The sequence below is a fragment of the Zootoca vivipara genome, chromosome Z, assembly GCF_963506605.1.
Source record: "Zootoca vivipara chromosome Z, rZooViv1.1, whole genome shotgun sequence".
NCBI lineage: Eukaryota > Metazoa > Chordata > Lepidosauria > Squamata > Lacertidae > Zootoca > Zootoca vivipara.
This window is the reverse complement of record NC_083294.1, coordinates 12,465,713-12,489,146: the sequence shown is the minus strand read 5'-3', so window position 1 is coordinate 12,489,146 and position 23,434 is coordinate 12,465,713. Positions and strand designations below refer to the sequence as shown.

General features: G+C 47.2%; 1 protein-coding gene across 5 annotated transcripts in view; it reads right to left on the bottom strand.

Annotated features, from left to right (window-relative positions):
* Nucleotides 1-9,708: 9,708 nt before the first annotated feature.
* NUP214 (nucleoporin 214) overlaps nucleotides 9,709-23,434 on the bottom strand; it is an 84,689-nt gene continuing 70,963 nt past the window's right edge. For 3 of the 5 annotated variants that reach the window (XM_035112650.2, XM_035112651.2, XM_060270448.1), the window contains exons 32-36: nucleotides 20,941-21,093; nucleotides 14,763-14,934; nucleotides 13,727-13,869; nucleotides 12,426-12,450; nucleotides 9,709-9,897 (exon numbers count right to left, since the gene is read on the bottom strand). In XM_035112650.2, the coding sequence (XP_034968541.1) occupies nucleotides 9,864-9,897; nucleotides 12,426-12,450; nucleotides 13,727-13,869; nucleotides 14,763-14,934; nucleotides 20,941-21,093 (527 nt within the window). In that variant the 3' untranslated portion in view covers nucleotides 9,709-9,863. Of the gene's footprint in view, nucleotides 9,898-12,391; nucleotides 12,451-13,726; nucleotides 13,870-14,762; nucleotides 14,935-20,940; nucleotides 21,094-23,434 lie in introns of all 5 variants that reach the window. The other 2 variants (XM_035112652.2, XM_035112653.2) reach the window with 2 other exon arrangements.

Here is a 23,434-nt window from a genome sequence, read left to right as displayed (position 1 = left end):
AACAACTCTGCACACCCTTAACAGACTACAGTTCCCATGATTTTTGGAAGAAACCACACCTGCTTGAAGTGGTATGTTACACAGGCAACTCTTGCTTTAGACGTGACCAATATGTGTGCAATTGCACCCACCCACCCAGCACCAAACCCAAAAGTATCCTGGAAACGTCACTAAAAGGGCGGGGTGGGAGTTCTTGCTTTCACACAAGTGTGCAATGACCTGGAACACAACCCCCACACAAACAGGGAGTTGCCTGTAGCTTTAAATGTATAGGATCGTATCCAATGTTATTCCAACTCAGATCAGACCCATTGAAAAATGTTCTACCTTATTTGCAGGCAGAAAAATTAAAGACGACATTTCATCAAATTTATATTAGGCTGGAGAATTTTCAACCCAGTTTCTGGGGAGTGATGCGTCTGTCTCTGTTTTTCTAATGGGTTCATCTCACCTAAGTCCCCCCCCCCAAGCCAGAAATCACCAGAATTCAATTCTGACACCTCTCAGGTGAATACCATTGCCACTCTAAGAGAACGAAGGAGGTGTTCATGCTAATATAGGAAAATAGCACTGACCCCACCCTATTCATTTCTGAAATGGCCACGATTTTGCAGTCTCAACAATGCCCTGGTCTTAGTGGTAGCTTAAAAGGAAATACAGAACAGACCTAGAGTGTAAAGTATTTTTTATTTTTAAAAATCAAGACATAATGGCCTAGAGCAGCAAGCGACTTTTGCCAGCTTGGTGCCCTCCATTTTTGGTGTGTGTGTGTGTGTGTGTGTCATTCTGGAGGTAACGTGAAATGAAAATAGAGGGGACTTGATGGCTACCGCAGAAAAATGGAAGGGAAATGGCAGCCGCCAGAAACGATACCATCTCCACCACCACCACCAAAAAAAAGGAAAATGGCAGCCAGAACAAAATACACCACAAAAAGCTTGTAGGAAAAATGGTGATCAGCACAGATAAAAGGAGGGAAAAGATTTCACACACACACACGGGAAATCCAGAGAATGTGCTATAAGTGGCTTTTTCTTTTAGCAGGGATGGGTTGAAAAATAAATAAATACCAAAGCTCTTGCAGAAACATTGCTTTAAACAGGGAGAAAGCGGAACCATTAAAAAGAAGCCAAACCCTGCAATCTTTGGAAACTTTATAACTGTCCTGAGGGCTGCTTTCACCTTTGGCTAATCCTCCAAGGAGACGCCAATAGTAGGTGCCTCTGCTGAGCAGCCTCGAGGGTCACAGCAGCTCACATGGAAATCTTCTGGCAGACAGTGTTTCCTCTATAAGTTCTGGGGGTTGACAAGCCCAGGACCAAATGCATGCAAACCCTGAACATTGGTTAGAATATTGTGCCCATTTCGTGTTGCGTACCAAATATGCTAACTGGATGCTTGCTTTATCCCCCACCTCCCCACGCCCTCAACCCAGAGCACCTGTTTGCCAAAAACTGGACACTAGCCAGCCAGACTGACTACAGGGCAGCTGTCAAATAGGAATGCCTTTTGGAGACGTCCAGCCTCTGCTACATTTGAAGCTATAAAAGCCAGAAACTCTATCCTCAATTGCCAGGCTGCCACCAACATTGCTGCGTATTTTTAAAAAATGCAGTTCCGGACCTATAGCTCGAGGCATATTGCGGCACAACTGGGAAACACAAAGAATTAAAATTAGCTGCCTTATACTGAGTCATACCATTAGGTCCCTCTAGCTCCAGACTGTCTTCCCTGGCTGGCAGCAGCTCTCCAGGGTAAGTTCCCAGCCCTACCTGGAGATTCCAGGGACTGAACTTGGGACCTTCTGTGTGCAAAGCAGATACATTACCACTGAGCAACGGTCCTGTCCTCTAAAAACAATATAGATTTTAGTCCTTGTGGTTCAGGGAAAAGCCGATTTAAGCAGAAGTGGGAGCTGGACCATAAAGAAGTCTGATCGCCGAAGAATTGATGCTTTTGAATTATGGTGCTGGAGGAGACTCTTATAATGATAATAATAATTTATTATTTATACCCCGCCCATCTGGCTGGGTTTCCCCAGTCACTCTGGGCGGCTTCCAACAGAAATATTAGAAAACACTAATTTCTTAAAGATTAAAAGCTTCCCTAAACAGGGCTGCCTTCAGATGCCCTCTAAAAGTCTGGTACTGTAGTTATTTTTCTTTTTGACATCTGGTGGGAGGGCGTTCCACAGGGCGGGTGCCACTACCGAGAAGGCCCTCTGCCTGGTTCCCTGTAACTTGGCTTCTCGCAGCGAGGGAACCGCCAGAAGGCCCTCGGCACTGGACCTCAGTGTCTGGGCAGAGCGATGGAGGTGGAGACGCTCCTTCAGGTCCCATGGACTGCAAGAAGAGCCAACCTATCCATTCTTAAGGAAATCAGCCCTGAGTGCTCACTGGAAGGACAGATCGTGAAGCTGAGGCTCCAATACTTTGGCCACCTCATGAGAAGAGAAGACTCCCTGTAAAAGACCCTGATGTTGGGAAAGATGGAGGGCACTAGGAGAAGGGGACGACAGAGGACAAGATGGTTGGACAGTGTTCTCGAAGCTACCAACATGAGTCTGACCGAACTGCGGGAGGCAGTGGAAGACAGGAGTGCCTGGCGTGCTATGGTCCATGGGGTCACGAAGAGTCGGACACGACTAAACGACTAAACAAAACTTTCAGACAAATCAGGTGCATCTGGCACAGTATTGTGCATGCTTGGCAGGGTTTCAGGCAGAGGGGCATTCCCAGCACTACTTGCAGTTGCCAGGGATTGGAACCCATTAATTAAAATTCAATTTATATACTGCCCTATACCTGGAGGTCTCAGTGTGGTTTACACAACAAAATCAAAATATAAAACCACAAAATATATACCCCAACCCCCCCCATTTTAAATGGGCATAGGCTGCCACCTGGACCAGGTAGAGACAGGCAGGAGCAGGGCCCTCAGGCTCTCAGCAGGGTGCAAAGCAGATCCTCTAACGCTGAATATGGCCATTACCTTTCAACATCCCTTTGTTTAATTGTTGGGAGTGATTTGATTAGTTGCAACTCAATCAGAGATCAACCAGAGAAGGAAGAGACATGTGGTGGCGGCGGCAGAGAGGGGACAGACAGCAGTGTGTGGAGGAATGCCTTATGGTTTCATCTGTCTCTACATTAATGCACAGAGCATGGGAAACAAGCAAGAACTTGAACTTATTTCGGAATGGTAAATATGACCCTAATAGGCATTACTGAATCTTGGTGGGGCGAGGCTCATGAGTGGAATGTAGGTCAAACAGGAAGGGAGGAGTAGCATTATATGTAAATGTTGGTTACACTTGCGAAGAGATTCAGGACGTGGCGCATGGAAGGCAAATTGAGAGTATGTGGGTAAAAATTGTAGGCGATAGACACAACAGGGACCTTACTGTGGGTGTATGCTATAGACTGCCAAGCCAGAATGAAGATGCCTAATATTTACAGGGAGAGCGTTCCAAAGGGCAGGTGCCACTAAAGTTCCGATTCCTTCATTAAGCAGAACAGATGGTATCTGTGGGAGACTCTCACCTGCAGAGTGCAATGATCAACTACCGGTAGGTATATAAGGGGCAATATGATACCGTGTTTCCCCCTTTTTAAGACACCGTCTTATAACTTTTTTTACTCAAAAAAACAGACGGTGTCTTATTTTCAGGGGATGCCTTGTACCTTAAGGCCTCCTCGGAAGGGCCAGGCCACTGGCTCGGGGTGCTGCTGGGCGCTCTGCGCGGCACCGAGGCGGCAGGCTGCTGGCTCGGCGCTCCGCCCAGCGCTGCTGGGCGCTCCGGGCGCTCGGCGCTGCAGACCGCTGGTTCCGGCGGCGGGGGGCAGGCCTCGGGCAGCTCTCCCCCCAAAAGAAGAGGCCAGGCGCTGCAGGGGGCTCCGAGCGCTCGGCGCTTCGGAGCGCTCCGCTCTGCAGCCGCCGGCCTCGGGCAGCCAAACAAAAAGAGAAGAGGCCAGGCGCTGCAGGGCGCTCCGAGCGCTCGGCGCTTCGGAGTGCTCCGCTCTGCAGCCGCCGGTTTCGGCGGCGGGGCGGCAGGCCTCGGGCAGCTCCTCCCCCCCAAAAAAAGAAGAGGCCAGGCGCTGCAGGGCGCTCCGAGCGCTCGGCGCTTCGGAGCGCTCTGCTCTGCAGCCGCCGGTTTCGGCGGCGGGGCGGCAGGCCTCGGGCAGCTCCTCCCCCCCAAAAAAAGAAGAGGCCAGGCGCTGCAGGGCGCTCCGAGCGCTCGGCGCTTCGGAGCGCTCTGCTCTGCAGCCGCCGGTTCCGGCGGCGGGGCGGCAGGCCTCGGGCAGCTCCCCCCCCCCGCAAAAGAAGAAGCCAGGTGCTGCAGGGCGCTCCGAGCGCTCGCTGTTTCGGAGCGCTCCGCTCTGCAGCCGCCGGTTCCGGTGGCGGGGCGGCAGGCCTCGGGCAGCCCAAAAAAAAGAAAAGAAAAAAAGAGGCCAGGTGCTGCAGGGCGCTCCATGCGTTCACTGCAGCAACAGCAGCCGGTTCCAGGCCCCTCTGGCTGGCTGGGGCGCTTGGCGGTCTCGCATGGAGGTATGTCTTATTTTCGGGGGGTGTCTTAGATTTCACTAATGATAAAAAATGCTGCCATGGCTTACTTTCTGACTACGTCTTAAAAAAGGGGAAACACGGTACTTCAGGCATCTTGATCACAAGCTGTCCCAAACCAGCACCTTGAACTTGGCTCAGTAGCTCATTGCCAGCCAGTTATCTTAGGCACATCCTTCCACAATTTAACTACAGTCATACCTTGTGTTGCGTCCACTGCGGGTTGCGTCCCTTCGTGTTGCGAATGTGGCGGACCTGGAAGTGTTTACTTCCGGGTTCTGCACGCTTCGTGTATGTGCATAAGTGTTCTGTGGACTTCGCGCATGTGCATAAGTCCTCTATTGCGCTTTCACGGATGCGCGAAAGCTCCACTTGGGTTGTGGACTTTTCGGGGTTGGCACCCTGGAACGGATTGGGTCCGCAACCCAAGGTACCACCTTACTGTACAGCGCCTGTGGTTTTTATGTTTTAAACAAATATGTGAAGTGATTCCTTCCTCCCTTAGGGTATGCTTTCTGGCATTGTTGGGTGCGAAGCATCAAAGCATCAACTTCCCATCATTTCTCACATTCGTTTACAATTAACTCAAACAGCTTTAACCCGCCAGCCAGTGCGAGTGGCATGCTTGGCATCTGAAAGAGTACAGCTGACAAGAGACCTTTTTCTAGGTTGCAGCACATGCCAATGCGTTGGACGATCAATGCAAAGAATTTTGAGGTCAACAACTTGCGTTGAGCCAACTTCTATTTATAACCAAGGGGGCGGGGGCGAAGTATAATAAGGCCTAGTGATTTTATAAATGTAACAATGTGTGCGCGCGCATATAACCACCTGCTCTAGCTCGTCTTCAGGTTTCCAGCAGCTTTTGTCCAAAGCTGAAAAAGGCACCAGTTCTATATTTGTGAATTTCTTTAAACTATTCCTTAAAGTTCAGTTAAAAAAAATGGCAAGGAAAAGCAGCGGAAAGGGGAAATAAGTGGGCAGACTTATTTCCTTTGATCAGGGCATGATGGAAAACCCCCTATTTGTATCACTGTTAAGATGAGCTACAGGAAATGTCATTCAGCAGCAGTAGAATCAAATGCAAATTTACTTTTTCTAATTGTTCCATTTTTTAAAAGCGTGAATTCTCTATTAAACTCTTTCGAAGATGCAAATAAAAAAAATTAAACCAATACAAATGTCCAGGGGTGAGACATTAACATAAAAGTCAGCTCAACAACTTACATACTGGTAACTTTAATACTTGCTTTCTCCTTTATATTTCCTTTGCAGCCTTTTTCTTTTTTACAGGCTGCTGAGGGAAAAGTTAACTTAAAAGGTCCCACAAGTTGACTTCCATGTAAGCGGGGCTCATTATCAGGTTAGGTGGAGCTAGATAGACACAGATTTAAGATTAAACCAAGAGCGTTTGGTTAAACTTTATTTTTTCATTTTTAATATCGTTTTTTATTTAAACATTTCTGAGTTAGGTACATACAGCAATGAATATTAATACATATACAGAAATAAAAGTAAACATACAAGTCTGTGCACCTCTCAAATAAACTTACATTTATACAATCAAACTTTAGTTGTGTCGTATTTATCTTTACTTTATCTTTACTTTATAACGTTCATCTTCTCCACTTGTTCTTTCGAACTGGACTTCCTCGTGTTTTCTTTCTTGGTTTTATTTCCAATTCCACCATTTTCGGTGCCATACTTTTTCTTGCCTGTCCTTATCTTACTTAGGATTTTCCTTTGTGTGTGTATATATATATATATTCCTTCCATTTGTTCTCACCTATATTTGACATATAATTTTACTTATATTTTTGTGGACAATGGCTTTATAATTCTTTGTTGTATTTTAAATGTGATTCTACTAGTGTTTTTAATCATTTAACATAATCCTTCAAATATTTCATGAACTTATTCCACTTTGGTTTGGTTAAACTTTATAGCTGAAAGAGAACTTTAAACATATCATGTAGGATACTTCCAGAGGATGTGTTTATTGAACATCGCGTCTGGTTGCACATAGCTTGCAGGCAGGTCTGGCTGTGTTGGCTGTTTATTAAGTACTCATTCCAATTTGTTCGCAGGGTTGTATGACATTATGTAAAGCAATTGTTATACCATGCTTTCCAGTGCATTTTCTCTTTGCTTTCTTTATTGCAAAGTCAGTCAGTTGACATTTTTAAAGCAGGGAGCTGGCTTGTTGCACAAGAGCATCACAACAACTTCCATTGCACAACACAGATTTGCAGGTACGCGATTGAATCCCACTTGAAAACAGAAGCATTTTGGAAGAGGACCTCATTCCACCCCTTCTTCTTGCAGGAAATCCATTGCTGTAGCGTTGCTACTACAGTAACTACTAAAAGTCTCTGCTGAAGGAAATCCAGCTCACACCAATCAGGGAGGAAAAACATTCCTCCTTTGGAAATACAAACAGCAGCAGTTTTGATTGCCCGTGGATCCTCATGTAATATGGTTTACATGTGGGGAAAGAACAATCGGAGAAAGGACTGTTTGGGACTTGTGAAGCTTTGGTGTGTGTTTTTATATACAGGAGAGCCACAGGTTCACCACCTGTTACACAAGTTGCGGAATGGAGCTTTCTATGTAATGCTGGTCTAACTGTTCTGCACCCTTCCTTCCTTCCTTCCTTCCTTCCTTCCTTCCTTCCTTCCTTCCTTCCTTCCTTCCTTCCTTCCTTCCTTCCTTCCTTCCTTCCTCCTCTCCCTCCCTCCCTCCCTCCCTCCCTCCCTCCCTCCCTCCCTCCCTCCCTCTCGTCTTAGAAGTCTATTGCTCCTCAGAGTGCCTGTTGCTCCCATCTCTGAAGGCCATCCTATTAACAGCACACAAAGTCATCCGTCCCTTGGCTTTCCTGGCCGATATGTTTTTAAAAAACACAACCTTTGGAGCAGTTCAAATGTTCATAAACATTCTGCAGTCCCTCCCTGGCAGCAGAACCAGAGGCTAAGAGGGGCTAATTCCATTTAAATGAAGCCAGGGCTGTCTCAGTCAACAGTTACTGAAGATTAAAACTTGTAGGTTGTATTTACTTAAGTCCCACCCCCCTCTTTTTTTGGTTTCCGCTAATGAAGTGTGAATGTGAGTCTGTGTGTGTGTGTGTGCGGCGCAAAAACTGCTATTTTTTATTGCAAAACCAACAAGTTTCATTCAGTACTTCTCTTTTCGTTCTGTAACCATAGATTTTCTGAGCTGATTACCCAACAACTGGCCATGACTTCACTAGTAGATACCAAGATAAGGCGCTGATGCTGGGCGACAGGTGCGCATAACGAACATAGAAAGATCTGCTACTACCACAATAAAGCTTAAAAGGGGGGGGGAGACACACCAATAAAGAATAGCAGCCTCCTTAAATATAGCATGGTGAGAATGAGGCAATAAAACCAGACACTACTCAAGAACTATCTATGTTAATTCACAAGTTGGAATTTCTGTAATTAATGCTATTTCTAGAAGAGGAAAGATTGCAGAGAAGAGCTTCCACAATGCCACAAAAGGAAGCCTGTGAGCACATGCACAGATTTTGTGGAAACTATTATTCCCAATGAATTGTGCACAATTATTTTAAAAAGAGAAAATGGGTCCTGGTCCCCATGATTTTGGAAAAACCCAGGAACAGGGGCCATTTCTGCTATATTCTGCCTCTACTGTTGGGAAGCAATATGCCTCTGAGTATCAGCTGCTGGGAATCACAAGTTGGTGAGGCAAGACGGTGACTGCCACAGGCTCGGCAAGCTGCTAGGGGAGTAACAGCAGGAAGTTGGGAAAGAAACTTTGAGAGGGCTGGAACTGCAGCCCAGGGAAAGCCGCTCACCAGCCAGGTATTCCACCCGACCCCCCCATAAAAAACACACACTAAAATCAAACAAAATCACATACATTTAGCCTTCCCCTCTCCTCTTTCAATGCAAGCCGCCTGCAGGGCCAAGATTTACCATTCTCATCAACTTCACCTAAATATTTTGATCCTTAAGCTCCATTTTCCCTTCTCTTATTACATTTTATCTTATTTTTATACCACCACATTTTTAGTTTAGTTTTTCTTTTCAGTTTATTTCTTGTTCCCAATTATTTATTCTTTTTTGTTTCTGTTCTCACTAACTTTGAAGGTTTGTATTTTAATTTCACTTTTACTTTTTACTAAGGAAATTCCCACAACACTAAACGGATGCACACAGTCCATGTTTAAATCATGGAAGGAAAAAGTAGGGAAATTGGCCCTGACCCCCCACCCCCACTAATGCCCCAGACATTGTAACTAGACACTGGAAGGACTTGTTAGGAGTGAACATAGCCCACTGGTACCAAAATGTATGGGAAGCCACCCACCCTATTAGAAAAGCTAACCAACAAACTTAAACTAGCACAGGGACAAGCAATGGAGGACACCTTCACCCCGGTATGGCTCCTCTTTAACACATATACAGCACAACAAGAAAATGACTTATCCCCAGCATATGAATCAATATGGCTAATCTGACCCAACAGCTCTCCCGTCCCCCAACACATACAAACTGAACACAACCAATCAAGCTCTGGACACCCTAATCCAGGGGTCCCCAAGCATACTCGGCTTCGGGCCGGATGCCCGCCGCGCCGATCACGCAGTGCACCGGAGGGCGGGGGAGCGTGCGCGCCCATGCGCTATTTCTGGCACACTCCCAATCTGGAAAGCGCCGGAAATAGCTTGTGCGCATGTGCAGAAGCCTCCTCTGACCTGGAAGTACACTGGAAATGATGCTTGCACATGCGCAGAAGCTATTTCTGTCGCTTTTCCGGGTCGGAAGTGGGCAGCTGCGCCGCACTGCGGGTTGCCGGGGACCGCATAAAAGAGCCTCGCGGGCTGTATGTGTCCCCCGGGCCGTAGTTTGGAGAACCCTGCCCTAATCTCTTGCAATGCCAATGCAAATAAATATATATATATACAAATAAAGGACCTACCTACGTGGTGCTGACACAAACTCTACACTAACATGATGCAATAGAATGAAATAATATTACCCTCCACCTCCCTCCCCTTTCTTTCCCCACCATCACATGATGTCTATAACAATAGTGTCTCATACTGAATGTAATCCGACTGTGAAAAAGATTCTATGAATCGAAAATGGACACGCAAGATTATTTTCCTTGTTTATTTGTTTGCTTTGTAACACATTAAATCGTAAATAAAAACTAATTTAAAAACAAAAACCCTGACATTTAACTTCAATATGTATATCTCCTCACTTCACTCCTGCCCACCCGATAGAAGCACAACATGGGCAGGCATCCTTTCAGCTTCTCCAGCTGCTAAACCCAGAGGTGGATCTGAAAGAGGAAAAAGAGAAAACAAAGGTGAGAACAAGAGACCCCTCTCTCTGCCAATGCCAAAGAGGCTTAACTCTCAATATCTCATTGCGTGGCAGCCTTTGCTAGACCCTTTCAAGGATGGAAGCCTTAGGTCAAGAATGAGAACCCTTTTAAGCCTCAGGGCTGCATCCCCACCTGGGCAACCTTGAGGGCCACATAGCACTGGTGGGCGTGGCCACAGTAAAACATGGGTGGGACTATTCATGCTGAATTTCCCCTTACACAATATGCTAGTTTCTGCACAAACACATGCATGTCTATCCTTCATCCACGCAGACATGAAATGACTGGAAGGGTTGTGAACTTCCAAGGGCAAGCAAGAGGGGCCTGAGGGTCAGATTTGGCTCCTGGGTCAGAGGTTCCCCACCCTTGCCTGAATCCAAGAGTCCTGGACAGTTTGGGGCTCTAAGGAGACCTCTGACTGCTCCAAGCTTGCTGAGTTGTCTTGGACCTCCTTTCCCCAAAAAGGGAACAAACTTCTTAAGCTGCTTATTTTTTAAAAAAGGGAAGAAAAACCCAAATTATCTGCTCCACATTCCCCTCACTGCTCCCCATGAGCCAAGGAGGAGGACACCTCCCCAAGACCCCCCCCCCGCAAAAGTGTTGAGATTGCCAATCTGCCTGGGTGAAAGACCCAGCTTATTTTTAGCTTGCTTCATGGCACCTTGCCCTGTTTTGGGTACTTCTACAAGCCTTGCAAGTGACACAAAGTCCAGAGGCCTTTCCCCTACTCCACCCAACCAATAAATAATATTTCTCGGGGACTGCCTTGTTTTAACTGCTTGTATGTAAGTTACTCTAGGAGACTTTCTGGCAGAAGAGCAGGTACAAATGCTTTTTAGAAAGAAAGAAAGAAAGAAAGAAAGAAAGAAAGAAAGAAAGAAAGAAAGAAAGAAATGATTCCCCTCTGTAGCTCCTGGTGTCTGGATATGTGGCCTTGCTTTGACTTTCTTGCACCAGTTCCCCCCCCCCCCCTTACCCTCTCAGGCTGCCTCTCCAGGCCTTCTCCTTTTGACCCTTCCGTTTTTCCAACACTCTTTTTCAGAAGATCACCTCCCCCACATCTGAGGCCTCCTTCTGCTTGTTCCATGGGGAAACCTGTGGCTCGCCAGATCTCTTGTAAGACTCCATCTGCCACCAGCCCTAACCAGCCTGGCCTTAGAACAGGCATCGGCAACATTTTCCGGCTGTGGGCCAGAGCATTACCACAGACTATTGTCTGTGGGCTGGACATGCGCAGAAGCGATTTCCGGCGCCGCGCTGCCCATGTCTGGGGCGCTGGAAATCGCTTCTGCGCATGTCCACAGCGCCAGAAATCGCTTCTGTGGCTGCACAGATGCCTGCGCAGAAGTGATTTCCGGCGCCTGTGCAGGCACAATTTCCAGCATCTGCGCAGGCGCCATTTCCGGTGCCGCTCGGTGAGTCCCCGCACTGCGATGTGCCGGTTTAGCACAGCACACGGGTGACTTACCAAGCAGACGGCTCGTGGTTTGGATAAATGGCCTCTGTGGGCTGGATCCGGCCCATGGGCTGGAGGTTGCCGGTGCCTGCCTTAGAAGCTCATGGACCTGAGCAGCTGAGAGCCAATGGCAGGCAAGATTCTTCTTCCAGCTCTTCCTACCTCTGAAATTAAAAGGCAGCTCAGGCAATCACTGCCAGGCTGCACCACTGGCCAGTCCTATAAGCACTGAACATCTCCCAGCAACATACAAAACTTTCTTTGAACATTCTGGACTTGATTTTTGATACCACTGTTAGATTCATGTTTTCGATTTGTCTGTCTGTTTTATTGTACTTTATAGACACCCCTCATCTCCACTGAGAGATGAGGGGGAGATTGTTTTGTATTATGAAAACTGTGTTAATAAATAATTAATACTAATAACAAGAATGACAAAAGGCTCAGTTTTTGACCACCTGTGATGCTCCATATATTTTAGACTACTGCCTGGGGCTGATGGGGAGATGGGAGTCTCACAATGCCTCTGTAGGCCAAGACAGATGGTTGCTCCACTAGGATGGCAAAGCCTGCTTTGGCACACGGTGCTTGTGGCTTTCAGGAACTTTTCCAGTGGTGGACACACTGCTGCCTCAGTTTACCCAGGAGAGCTCTGCATTCCACAGAACATTTACTGAGTTCCCACTTTGTGGAGCATTCAAAAAAAAAAGTTGGTTAAAGTCCTACATTTACAAAGGAAAAAAGGCGCAGGGTGAAGAATAGAAGAAAAAGAGCAGCCTATTTCTTAGGGAGGATCAGCTCCCTGGGAGAAACACTGCCTTCTAGATCTTAAGCTTCTCATTAATGTTATTACAAGGGGAAATGAGAGAGGGAACAAAGCCCACAATCATCTCTTGCTGATTCAAAATTCAAGCAGGGATTACCATATTTAATAATATATTTCACCTCAAAAGAAGCTCTCTTTCTGGCACAAAATAAACCGAAAAAACCTACCGACAATGTGGAAGGCAGCACGAGAGAGACTTACGCATTAGACGATCCAAAGCCAAAGCCTGTAAGGGGTGGGGTGGGGTGGGGGAAATGCAACGTTAAAGGGATTATTGGATAGGTTATATTACAAAACACACATTAAGGAAAGGTGTCAGGATCCCAAGCCAGCCTCAAAGCCACACTGCCACATCAGCACAGTTTCTCTCTGCCCTCTTAACCAGTTTCCAATCGCTCCAGTTCTCCAGTCTAGTGTTTAACTCTTAACCCACAACAAAAGCTCTTCTTTTAATTCATACACAGAGGAAGCTGCCTTCTAAAGAGTCAGACCACTGGGTCCATCTAGCTCAGTACTGTCAACCATTAGCAGCTTCTCTGGGGTGATTCCCAGCAACTGGGGGGGGGGGCACCTTCCCCCTGACAGCAGAGGTAGACCACAGCCTAATTCCTCCATTAATATGTCTAACCCCCTTTTAGAGCCACCCAAGTCAGTGGCTGTAACTACTTCTTGTGAGAGCAATTTTTAATTATGGGCTTTGTGAAGGAGGGCTTCCGTTTTCCCTGTTCTGAGAAAAAAATTCCTCAAAACATCTAAGAACCAGGTGGAGGGCAAGGACAAGGAGATGAAAACTCTGCATATGCTCATGAGCAGACTTTGCAAACTCCTACTCAGAAGCTGCAGAGAGCAATAAGCCCGAGAAATGAATGGCAGCGGAAGGTTTCTGGGTTTGGGGGCTTAACATCAGTTTTGGTGTGTTTTGTAAATGGTTAAAAATATTTAAACAATCTATGTACTGCTTAACTGCTATTGTCTCTAGGTGGTTAAAAAGGCTTTAACCCTTACATAAAGGTTTTAAAAGTTAAAAATATACATTTCTTTGTATTTTCCCACCCCCAAAGGGGAGTGAAAGGATGTACGCTGGATACAGTTATACCCCTAAGTTTCTCCAACAGAGAGCCAGTGTGGTGCAGCCAGTTAAAAGTGTTGGACTAGGACATGAGACCAGGGTTTAAATCCCCGCTCGGCCACAAAGCTCACTGGGTGTGACCTTGAGCCAGTCGATTGCCTTTGTGGCCTAACCTACCTCACAGGGTTGTTGTGAGTGGTTGAATTAGGGAGAGAAACCATGTACACCACCCTGAGCAACGTGGAGAAAAAAGTTGGGACATAAATGCAATAAAAATTTAAAAAGCAACCCCTGCTCCCCTTTAAGATATGATTAAGCTTGGTTTGCATCTGAAATCCAGCCCCTAACAGTTTATGACTGACCAAGTGCTAGAGCTCCCAACGCTCCCACTTCTCCAAGCTCCCTCCTATTTAGGGTCAAGAACAGCTTGTACCTCCTCCTCCACTCGACCCGAAACCGGAGAAGCCAGTGCCTTGTGTGCCAAAACCCGTAGGCTGTTGAGAGAGGGATCCAAAGGTAGGGGTGTTCTGGCTTGCCAGCGTTCCGAATGACACTGTGTTGGCTGTGCCGCCAAACCTGTGGAACAGAGAGCAGGAGCAAGTGGTGGGTTAAAGAGGGTGTGGCTTTTAAAAAAGATAAGTGAAGCAAAAAAGAGCTAGATGAAGGCAGAAATCCACAATCAGCCAACTTGGGTGCTGTGAATGGCAAGGGAGGCCATGTTGGTACTGCTGCCTGGATTGGTGTTCTTTCTGGACAGGGTCTTCTCAATGGTGGCTCCTTGGTGGAATGCCCTCCTTGGTGAGGTGCATCTGCCTTCCTTTTATTAACAGAGCCGACCACCTGCCAATCAACTGGCATCACAATGACATCAGGCAATGGGGTGCTTTGAAGTCCCCACGATGGAGACTTCAAAGCACTGTACTGTACAAGGCTGGTAAATAGAATAGCACAGTGTGTGTAGTACCACCGATCAGCTGGTGGTCAAGGTTTCAATGCACTAAGCAGGGGCTCCCTGGGTTTGGGTCTTTGCAAGCCCCAAAGATCAGCTGGCAGCAGGAGCCCCATGGAGCTCAAAGTAAGCTGATAGGCACTGCTTGACTTCCAACCCCCAGCTCACTTTGCTATCACAGTTCCCCATGGGGAACTCTCATAGTGCAGCCAATTCTAACCAGCTTGGTGATTTGCAATGAAAGCAAGCTTCCCTGGCTTTAAGGTTCCTGACTGCACTATGGCAGCTATCCCTTGGGGTCTGGGGGAAATTGTATAATTCATTGCTGTTACTTGCCCCAGGACCTTCCGGCAAAGGGTAAGTAAGAAATCTGATTAAAGAAATCAATATAATGAAATGTAGTGAAATGAAGGGTGGCTTGCAGAATATTTATTCAAACTAAGGAAAAAAAATGGGGTACCTGGATATCACTGCAAAACACCCCCCCCCAAGACCCTCTTGTTTTCTTGTTGCGGCTTACCCGAATCCTCCAGCGTTGGCGGCCGCAGTCCCCTCTCCGAAGACTTTGCCTCCCGTCGAGCCCAGAGGGCTTGCAAAGGCTGGGGCTGAACCGAATGCTGGCACCCCTCCGAACCCGGGGGAGCCCCCAAAAGTGGGAGGGCTGCCGAACACAGGAGCAGCTCCAAAGCCACCTGAGCAAACACAGAGGCAAACAAAGAAAGGAAAAAAAGGGGGGGGAAGGGACATACACAAGCAAAAGAATAAATAAAAAGTCAAAAGAACAGAGAGAAAGAGAGAGAGGCAAGGCAAGAAGAGCAAAGAAAGAAGAAAGAAGAGTTAGGACATTTCTCGGTGCAGAAGCCCCATAGACCTGAGCTGGCGGGGGAGGGGGGGCTTTATTTGTGCTGCAGAAGCAATGGGACCCTGACACACTTTCAAAGGCCCCCATTTCATCCTAGAAAACATGAAGTCAGTAAATATTACAAAATACCCTCTCCCACCTCCTTTTTAAAGGCAAAACTTTAAAAAGGAAAAAAAAATTGGGGGCGGGGCAGTTGTCTGATGAGTCCTCTCTGGTTTTAACCTCTTGGGCAAAGCGAAGAACGTAGATCAGGCTCAACACCTTTTTGGGTGTCAGAACTCAGGATTCTGAACACTCTCTCTCTCTCTCTCTGTGTGTGTGTGTGTGTGTGTGAGAGAGAGAGGGGGGGGGAGAAGCATTGCTTAATTCACGAGGTAAAAGCGGGAATGGGGTGGGGGTGGGGAAGCAGAAAGAAACAGCTTTAGGCAGAGGCAGGCCTTAGCTAGCTTTTTCCTCTTTTTTTGTTTAGAGTTGCAATCTATGTCTGCAAAGGCGAAGTGATCTATCAGATTTACAGCACTGCATTCCCCCCCCCAACTTCCCATCTGAGGGGAACCTCGACCTCCTGCTGGCCTTCATTCGAAAGAGGCCGGATGTCCCCGAGAACTGCAAACCGGCAACCATCACCCCCAACTCTCCACCCCCCCCCAGAATGCACCAAAGAGAGAGAGTGAGAAAGAGGGGGGGGGAGCTTGGGGATGGGGGAGTTTCTCATTAAGAGCTGCCTTCTTCACCCTCCGTACAGCACTTACTGCAAAAGGGGTGGCTAGATTCTGCAGGCATGTCCTTAAGAAGAAAAACCTTGGACATGAATTAAAAGAAAAAAACGGGCCAAGAACGCCCGCTCTAGAGCGCCTGCATGAAAAAGCAGCAGTTGCTGCCGCCACCAGCAGCAGCAGCTCTCAGCAAAAGATGGGGAAAAGGAGGGGGGAAGCTAGCTGTTTTCTGATGTCGCCAGCAAAACTGCAACCATTTCAGCACAGCGGTGTGTTGCGCCCTAGAGGCAAGCTATCCACACACCCCTGACCTGTCACAAGCAGACCAGGCGGAAAGCAGGACATTCCCAAGTCTGTGGTGCTATTTCCTGTCGTCCCCACTTTCATTTTAACAGATGCCAAGCTTTATTTATTTATCTGTGTTTGCACATTACTTTTCCGTTCCAGCCCCTGAAAAAGGCTCCTAGAGCAGCCTGTATCTGTGGAATCAACTGAAGACAAGGCTGGCTTACAAGCTTAAAAAAAAGAGAAACACATGACACATGAGGAAAATGGGACAAGAAGGGAAGAGGGGGGAAAAAAGCATATATGGGCACCCATTCTTAAACAGCCATTCTTATAAGGACTAGCTGGCTTGGTGGAGCTGGTATTCTGGCAGAGCTGATGGGATGAGCCCTGCTTCCCATCTCTCCTACTGAGACAGCCTAATGGGAATGACTGGTGACAGTCATGTTATTTTCTGAGTTGCTTTTCAGGGCCATGCTCTCACAAAGAAACGTACGTTAAAAAAAGGAAGGATGCAAAGAGACACTAGGTGTATGGGAAATAAAAAAAAAATATTCAAGGTCTGCTTGAAAGTCTGCTTGCAACTTCTTTCATACAGCCAGTAACATCTCGGCCCTTTCCTAGCAGTGCAAAAAAGCCCTTGGGCACTGCGGGACGGATTCACACTGGGAGTGACAACATCGCACACACCATCTTTTGAGCCTCTCCTGTAAAAGCAAACTCGCAGCTCACATGGGATTTGTGTGACACCGAGCCAAGAACTGGACCATTTTGTTTGCCTTCAGCTCACCAACATGACAGCAGGTACAAATCTGGCTAGTGGGAAGGAATGTGTGATGGAGCCTTTCTGGTGGTGGCCTCTTCACCTATATAACCTCCTTCTCTGTGAGAGACATTTGTTTCCACCCCATTCTCTTTTAGACACTCCTTTTGCAATTCACCTTTGGTTAGGAAGCTGGTGGGGCTTTAGAACACCCTTCCTATTGTCAGCATGATGACATCTGATGACACAGGCTGACTTGACAGTCGGTGGGGATGTGTGCCGTTTTTGTGTGTTTATGCTGCTCTATTTTTAGCTTTTGGAAATTTGCAACTGTATGTGGTTTTGCAATGCTGTTATTTAATTGTGTTTTGTGTTACAATTTTTACTTATTTATCTGCAACCCCCTTCGAAACGGCCTTGGTCCTGAAAAGCAGCATAAAATGATAATATTCTAAAGTAAAGGAGGAAAGCCAAAGAAAGCAGCCCTGTTGGGTCAGACCAAAGGCCCATCATCACAGGGGTGGATGGGGGACAAATGTAGCCCCTCCAAGGGCTTCCCTGTAAAGTCTTGGGACTCTCCCAAGACAACACACACGACCCCACTTTTCACCTTCCTTGGCCGAAATGTGCCCTTGAACTCTGACAATACCTTTTGCTTGCCTGGATGGAGAACAGCAAGTGAGTGTGAGAAGAAACCAGCCTACAGGGACAAATGTCCCTAAAAAGGGACAATTTATAACCATTGTTCTGCCCACTATTGCCTCTGGACCTCTCCAAGACTGGCATGCGGCCCTTGGGCTTAGAAAGTGTCCAAACCCCATGCCTATCCAGTCCAAAACCCTGTTTTCCTGCATAGAGGGCTGCCAAATGCATCCTGGAGGCCCATAAGTATGAAAACCAAAGCCCACTCCTCCATTGTCTGCCCCCTAGCATGCTAACAACTGTGGACAAACTTTGCCCTCCTCCATGAATTTCTCCACTGCCCAAGACAGCTCGTGGCAGAAAATTCCACACATTAAATTCTGCACTGTCCAAAGAAGTAATTTCTTTAGTCTGTCCTGAATCTACGGTCTAACAACTTGAGTTTGAGTATTATAGAAAAAGGAAGTGGGGAATCCTATACCCCCCACCTCCACACCATGAATAATTTGATAAGCCTCTATTGTACCTATGCATCAAGTGTGGGTATGATGGAACAGTGGTGAGGAACCAGTGGCACTTCAGAAATGGCTGGACAACCACCACCATCATTCCTGGCCACTGTGCTCTGCTGGCTGGGGCTGATGGAAGCTGGAGTCCAATGACATCCGTAGGGCCACAGGTTTCCCATCCTTTGGATAGAAGCTGGGGGGGGGTGGTATTCAATTTTTAAAAAGCAACACCCAACCGCTAAGTTTCCTCTGGCTGACCTTCCCTTCCTTCTTTGACCTAGAAAAAACCCCACATCTGCACACTGTCTCTGTTCACGGGTCATGCATGACAAGTCAGGACAAGTTGTTGCCTTATTGGAAACAAGACGCATGCTTCTGCAGAGTTGTCTGATCACTCCTCACTTTGCTCTTACCCTGGCATGAGACAGGAGAAACAAGTCAGGAAGCCGCAACTAAGTCTGGCTCCCTGTAACATCTAAAGCTGAGTTTGCTTTTCCCAAACAAGGTAGGATTTGAAAGCAAACGAAGAACCATGGTTGAAGGCTGTGGCTTGTGATTCTGACTTGCCAGGGAAAAACAAATCAAACTTGGGTTTGTTGTTCGAAGTCAAGCTCAACTGTGCCTTCTCGGTATGCTTCTCCTGCTTGCACCAGAACGAGCAGCCAAGTGAGAGCAACCAGGCTGGGCAGGGTTCACTTCCTGCTAAACCATGGTTTACTGGAACACACAAGCATCACCTGCAATTCAACTGAGGCTGCCCTGCAGATGTACATATAGGAACCATGATACTGGCTACTCCTATTTTCTGTCCGTTTGCCAATAATCCCTGGCATGGGCTTAACTCCCCTCTGCCAACCTTCCATGCAGCTCACAGTTTTTACTCTTTTACGTGGACACTTTTCAACACACACTTCCATCTTATTAACAGGCTGCCTGTCTGCTACAAGAAATGACTACCAATATAGCTCCTTGTTATTTTTGACTGGAGGTGCATTTTAATACCCTGGGTGAAATTCCAGTCCCGACCAATGTAACAGATACTACCCGGTTGTAAACACAACTGTCTGGGGTGGGGGGTGGGGAGAGAGAAGAGAGAGCTGCAGCTGAATTATTTAGCAGAGATTAGAGATCCAGTGACACTTTTGTCCATGAGCCATTGGGTTTTACCCATGTCCTCCCAGTTTCGTGGGAACCAACGCATGTATTGCAAGTTAAGAACATAAGAAGAGTCTGGTTGCTGCACAAGGCCATAAGTCTACCTGGCCCAATATCCTGTTCTCACTGTGGCCAACCAGATGCCCCAGTGAGAAGCTTGCAAGGAAGACTTGGAGTGCAGCACTGCTCTCCCCTCTTGCAATTCTCAGCAACTAGTATTCGGAGTCAAGCTGCCTCCAATAGCTCTATATATCATGTTCTACCGTACGGGAACCTGCAGCAAGCAAAGCAGGTGCTCAGCCACTGAGCTGTGGTCACTTCCTTTCTGCCATCCACCAGTACCAGTGGCAAAAGGAACCAGCACCTGAGCTGCAGAGCACCCTGATAGGAATTTAAGAAGAGCCTGGCTGCTGGATCAGGCCAAAGACCCATCTAAATCCACCATCCTGTTCTCACAGGGGTCAACCAGATGCCCCAAAAGGAAGCCTGAAAGCAGGACATAAGTGTGCATGCACACGAAAGCTCATACCAAAATAAAAACTTAGTTGGTCTTTAAGGTGCTACTGAAGGAATTTTTTTATAAGCACAACCATTAAAAGTCACAACAAACAAGGGCCACCCCTACTTTTGGAGCCTGTGGGAACACTGCTCCTCCCGCAAAGGCAACACCTCTGACCCACAATGACAGGGGTCTCGCCCCCCCGCAAGGACTGCTAGGGGGGTCCAGGGGTCTCCCCCCCACCACCATGTTGGGCCTTGACTGAGCTGAAGGCAGGTGGGTGGGAGACATTGAGGGGACCATCCTCTATGGTTGCTTCTCCCCACCCTCCTCTTGGGTCAGTTCACTGCACATCTAGAGATCTACAATTTGATGACGACAGTGGTGGGGAAAGACCCATAAAAAGAAGAAGACCTGTTTTACCGGAATCTAACACTTGTGTGAATCAACACTTTTAGAAGACATCTGAAGGCAGCCCTGTTTAGGGAAGCTTTTAATATTTAATAGATTATTGTATTTTAATATTCTGTTGGAAGCCGCCCAGAGTGGCTGGGGAAACCCAGCCAGATGGGTGGGGCATAAATATTATTATTATTATTATTATTAATTATTATTATTATTGCCTCCTCCCTCCCTCTGTGCATGTGTCTGACTCCACTTTCTCCCCTAACTCCTGCAGCACCCCGCTCTCTCTCCCCTCACTGCCTCTCAGTTCTCTTTTCCTCTCAACATGCTCCGGAATTGCACCTCCTGGCAGCACAGTTTTCTGTTTGGCTGCCAATCTGAGCCTTGAAAAGAAGAAAGAAGTGAAAAGTGGAAGGGAGGACACGAGAGCATCAGAAGTGCCTGGCTGCTGTATCAGGCAAGTGGCTCATCCTGCCCTGTATCAGGTTCCCACAAGGCTCAACCGGAAGCCACAAGGAAAAACCCACAAGAAAACTCAAAGCCAATGTCCCCTACATGGTGATGTGCAAGTTAGCCTAGAACACAAGATCTGATGTAACTATTGTTCAACAGGCAGGAGGATCTTCCCCATGCGAGAAGAACAAGTTCTCCCTATTTCTCCCCATAGTGGGGAAAGCTTGGTTGTAGAGCATCCACTCTACATGCAGAAGGTCCCAGGTTCAATGCCCAGCGCTTCTAGGTAAAGCTGGGAACGTCCCCTGCCTGAAACCCTGACACTACTGGGGCAGATGGACCAAAGGGTCTGACTCGGTGGGAGGCAGCTTCCTATGTTCACAAGAAGAAACAATAGACAAACTAATACCTGCTTTAGTCGGGCTGGAGAACCCAAAGCCTTGAGATGCCACGCTCCCTCCACCAGAGCTGAATGTGCCCATCGGCTTCTGCTCGCCAAAGGAGGCGGTGGTGCCAAATCCAAAGGTCTTGGCACCGCTGTTTCCAAAAAGGCTTGACGTATCTGGGGCGGGGAGAAACGAGAGTCTTTTCTTACATACCAGAAAAAGGCCCCCCCCCCAAAAAGCGCCCAAAGCCCAAAGGGTGGGGGAGAGAGAGACCAATGAGTATCAGGGGTTTAAGGTGGCACAAGTCGCCGTTTGCCTATGGTGAGAAAGAATCGGCACCAGATGAACAGCATATTTTCTGGAAATGGAAAGACTTTTCTTTTTCACTGAACTTCAGGACCATTAGACATATTATCCGAACTGCTAGTGCTGCTACACGACATGCACACACATAAACACCCCCCCCCCCCGAGAAGATTGGATGGAATTCTCTTTCTGGTCAAATAAGCTAAGACACACTGGGTTGTTTTTCCTCCGCTCTGCACTATTTGGCTTTCTGGGCTCGCCCAAGCCACCTGCTTTTCAGAAGAGGTTGAGCACCTGAACCAGCAACCACCTGTCTGGAATCAAAGCAGTGATGCCTTTGTATAAAACTGCCCACCTTAAAATACGAATACTGAGCATCATGACACTACAGAAAAGGGTGTGCGCGTGTGGCCCCTCTATGAAGAGCAGCAGAAAAGATTTTAAATGACAACCATCTATTGATAGCCACCAATGAAAAATTTACCAGCTGGATATTATCATGGATGCCAGGAATCAAAGTCACATGTAATAAGCAGCAAAATATTATAACAGAGAAATACAGTAACCCTGCAACTTACATGGGGGTTATGTTCTGGGGATCTTCCCTAAAGCTAAGGGCTGATGGGAGTTGAGGCCCCATAGGCTTTCAGGCTGTTGGGTTAAGGCTGTAACCCAAACCACTTTTCCAGCAGGTTGGGATTTCTGTTGGTCTCTTTTCATTCCGCCCGCCAAAAGTGTGGGCAGGAAGGAAGTAGGCCGGATACTGGAAACCATGCCAGCAGCAGTCCACAGGAAGCCCTGAAGCAGAGGGTTCTGGGAGCAGCCCCACTGCTATCACCTAAAGGCCCAGGTGGCGCTGTGGTTAAACCACAGAGCCTAGGGCTTGCTGATCAGAAGGTCGGCAGTTCGAATCCCTGTGACAGGGTGAGCTCCCATTGCTTGGTCCCAGCTCCTGCCAACCTAGCAGTTCGAAAGCACGTCAAAATGCAAGTAGATAAATAGGGACCGCTACAGCGGGGAGGTAAACGGCGTTTCCATGTGCTGCTCTGGTTTGCCAGAAGCGGCTTTGTCATGTTGGCCACATGACCTGGAAGCTATACGCCGGATCCCTCGGCCAATAATGTGAGATGAGCGCGCAACCCCAGAGTCGGTCATGACTGGACCTAATGGTCAGGGGTCCCTTTACCCTTTACCTTTACCTGATGGGTTGAGCAAAAGGGCTACAGATGCAGCCCCACCATTCTGGATTCAGGACACCAGTGCTACTTGTTGCTGCATTTTCAGCAAATGCAGGGAGACATATGCACTATAATGTGCACAGAGAGAGATTATAAACCCTGTCTTCTCAAAGTGCCTCTACATCCATGTCCAGTTATGGCTCAAAGAAGTGAAAGCCTCACTGATCTTCAGAATCAGAACCCTCTTTCAAACCCCAGGGCCCAGGAAAGTTCAAAGGAGTACTAGTGTGGTGAGTGTGTGGAAACTTCTCTTTACCACTCAAGGATAAGGCACATGTGTATGTTCCTACACCTCTTTGTTCTTAGATTTAGGGGACTGGGCTTGAGACTGCAGCTTCTTTCTGAACCTAGCCCCCTTTATTAATTGTGTGTTTGTTTGTGTGTGTGTGTGTGAGTGAGAGAGTATGGATTATTCACTACATTAATTTGGATTAGTCAGAAAACTTATCAGAGTGACACATTATTATTATTATTATTATTATTATTATTATTATTATTATTATTATTATTATTATTATTATTATCATCATCATTATAAAATAAAATAAAATAAAATAAAAATAATATAATACTACTAATAATAATAATAATTTGTAAGAGTATTAACAAACCATCAACTCATAAGAAAAATATCTTGGTGGTGTACAAAAAAAAAATCACATTATACAATCATGGGTGCCGACTTGCCTCCCACATTGAGGTGGCGCAGTGGTGGGTGACATCACAAGCCCCTCTGCATGACCTGCCCCAGCCTGCCTGGCGGCAGCAGGAATTAAACTACACAGAGGGCGATTTCCCCTCTCCACATGTCCCAGCCTCACCCAGCACATGAGTGCTCTCCCAGTGGCAGCTGGTGGCAGGGAATGGCGGCCTGCTCAATATTGGCGGGGCTCAGCCCCCTGCCCCCCAAATACTGAGGGGACTGAAGCCCTTTCCGCCCCCTATAGTTCGCTGATCACAATACAGAAAATAA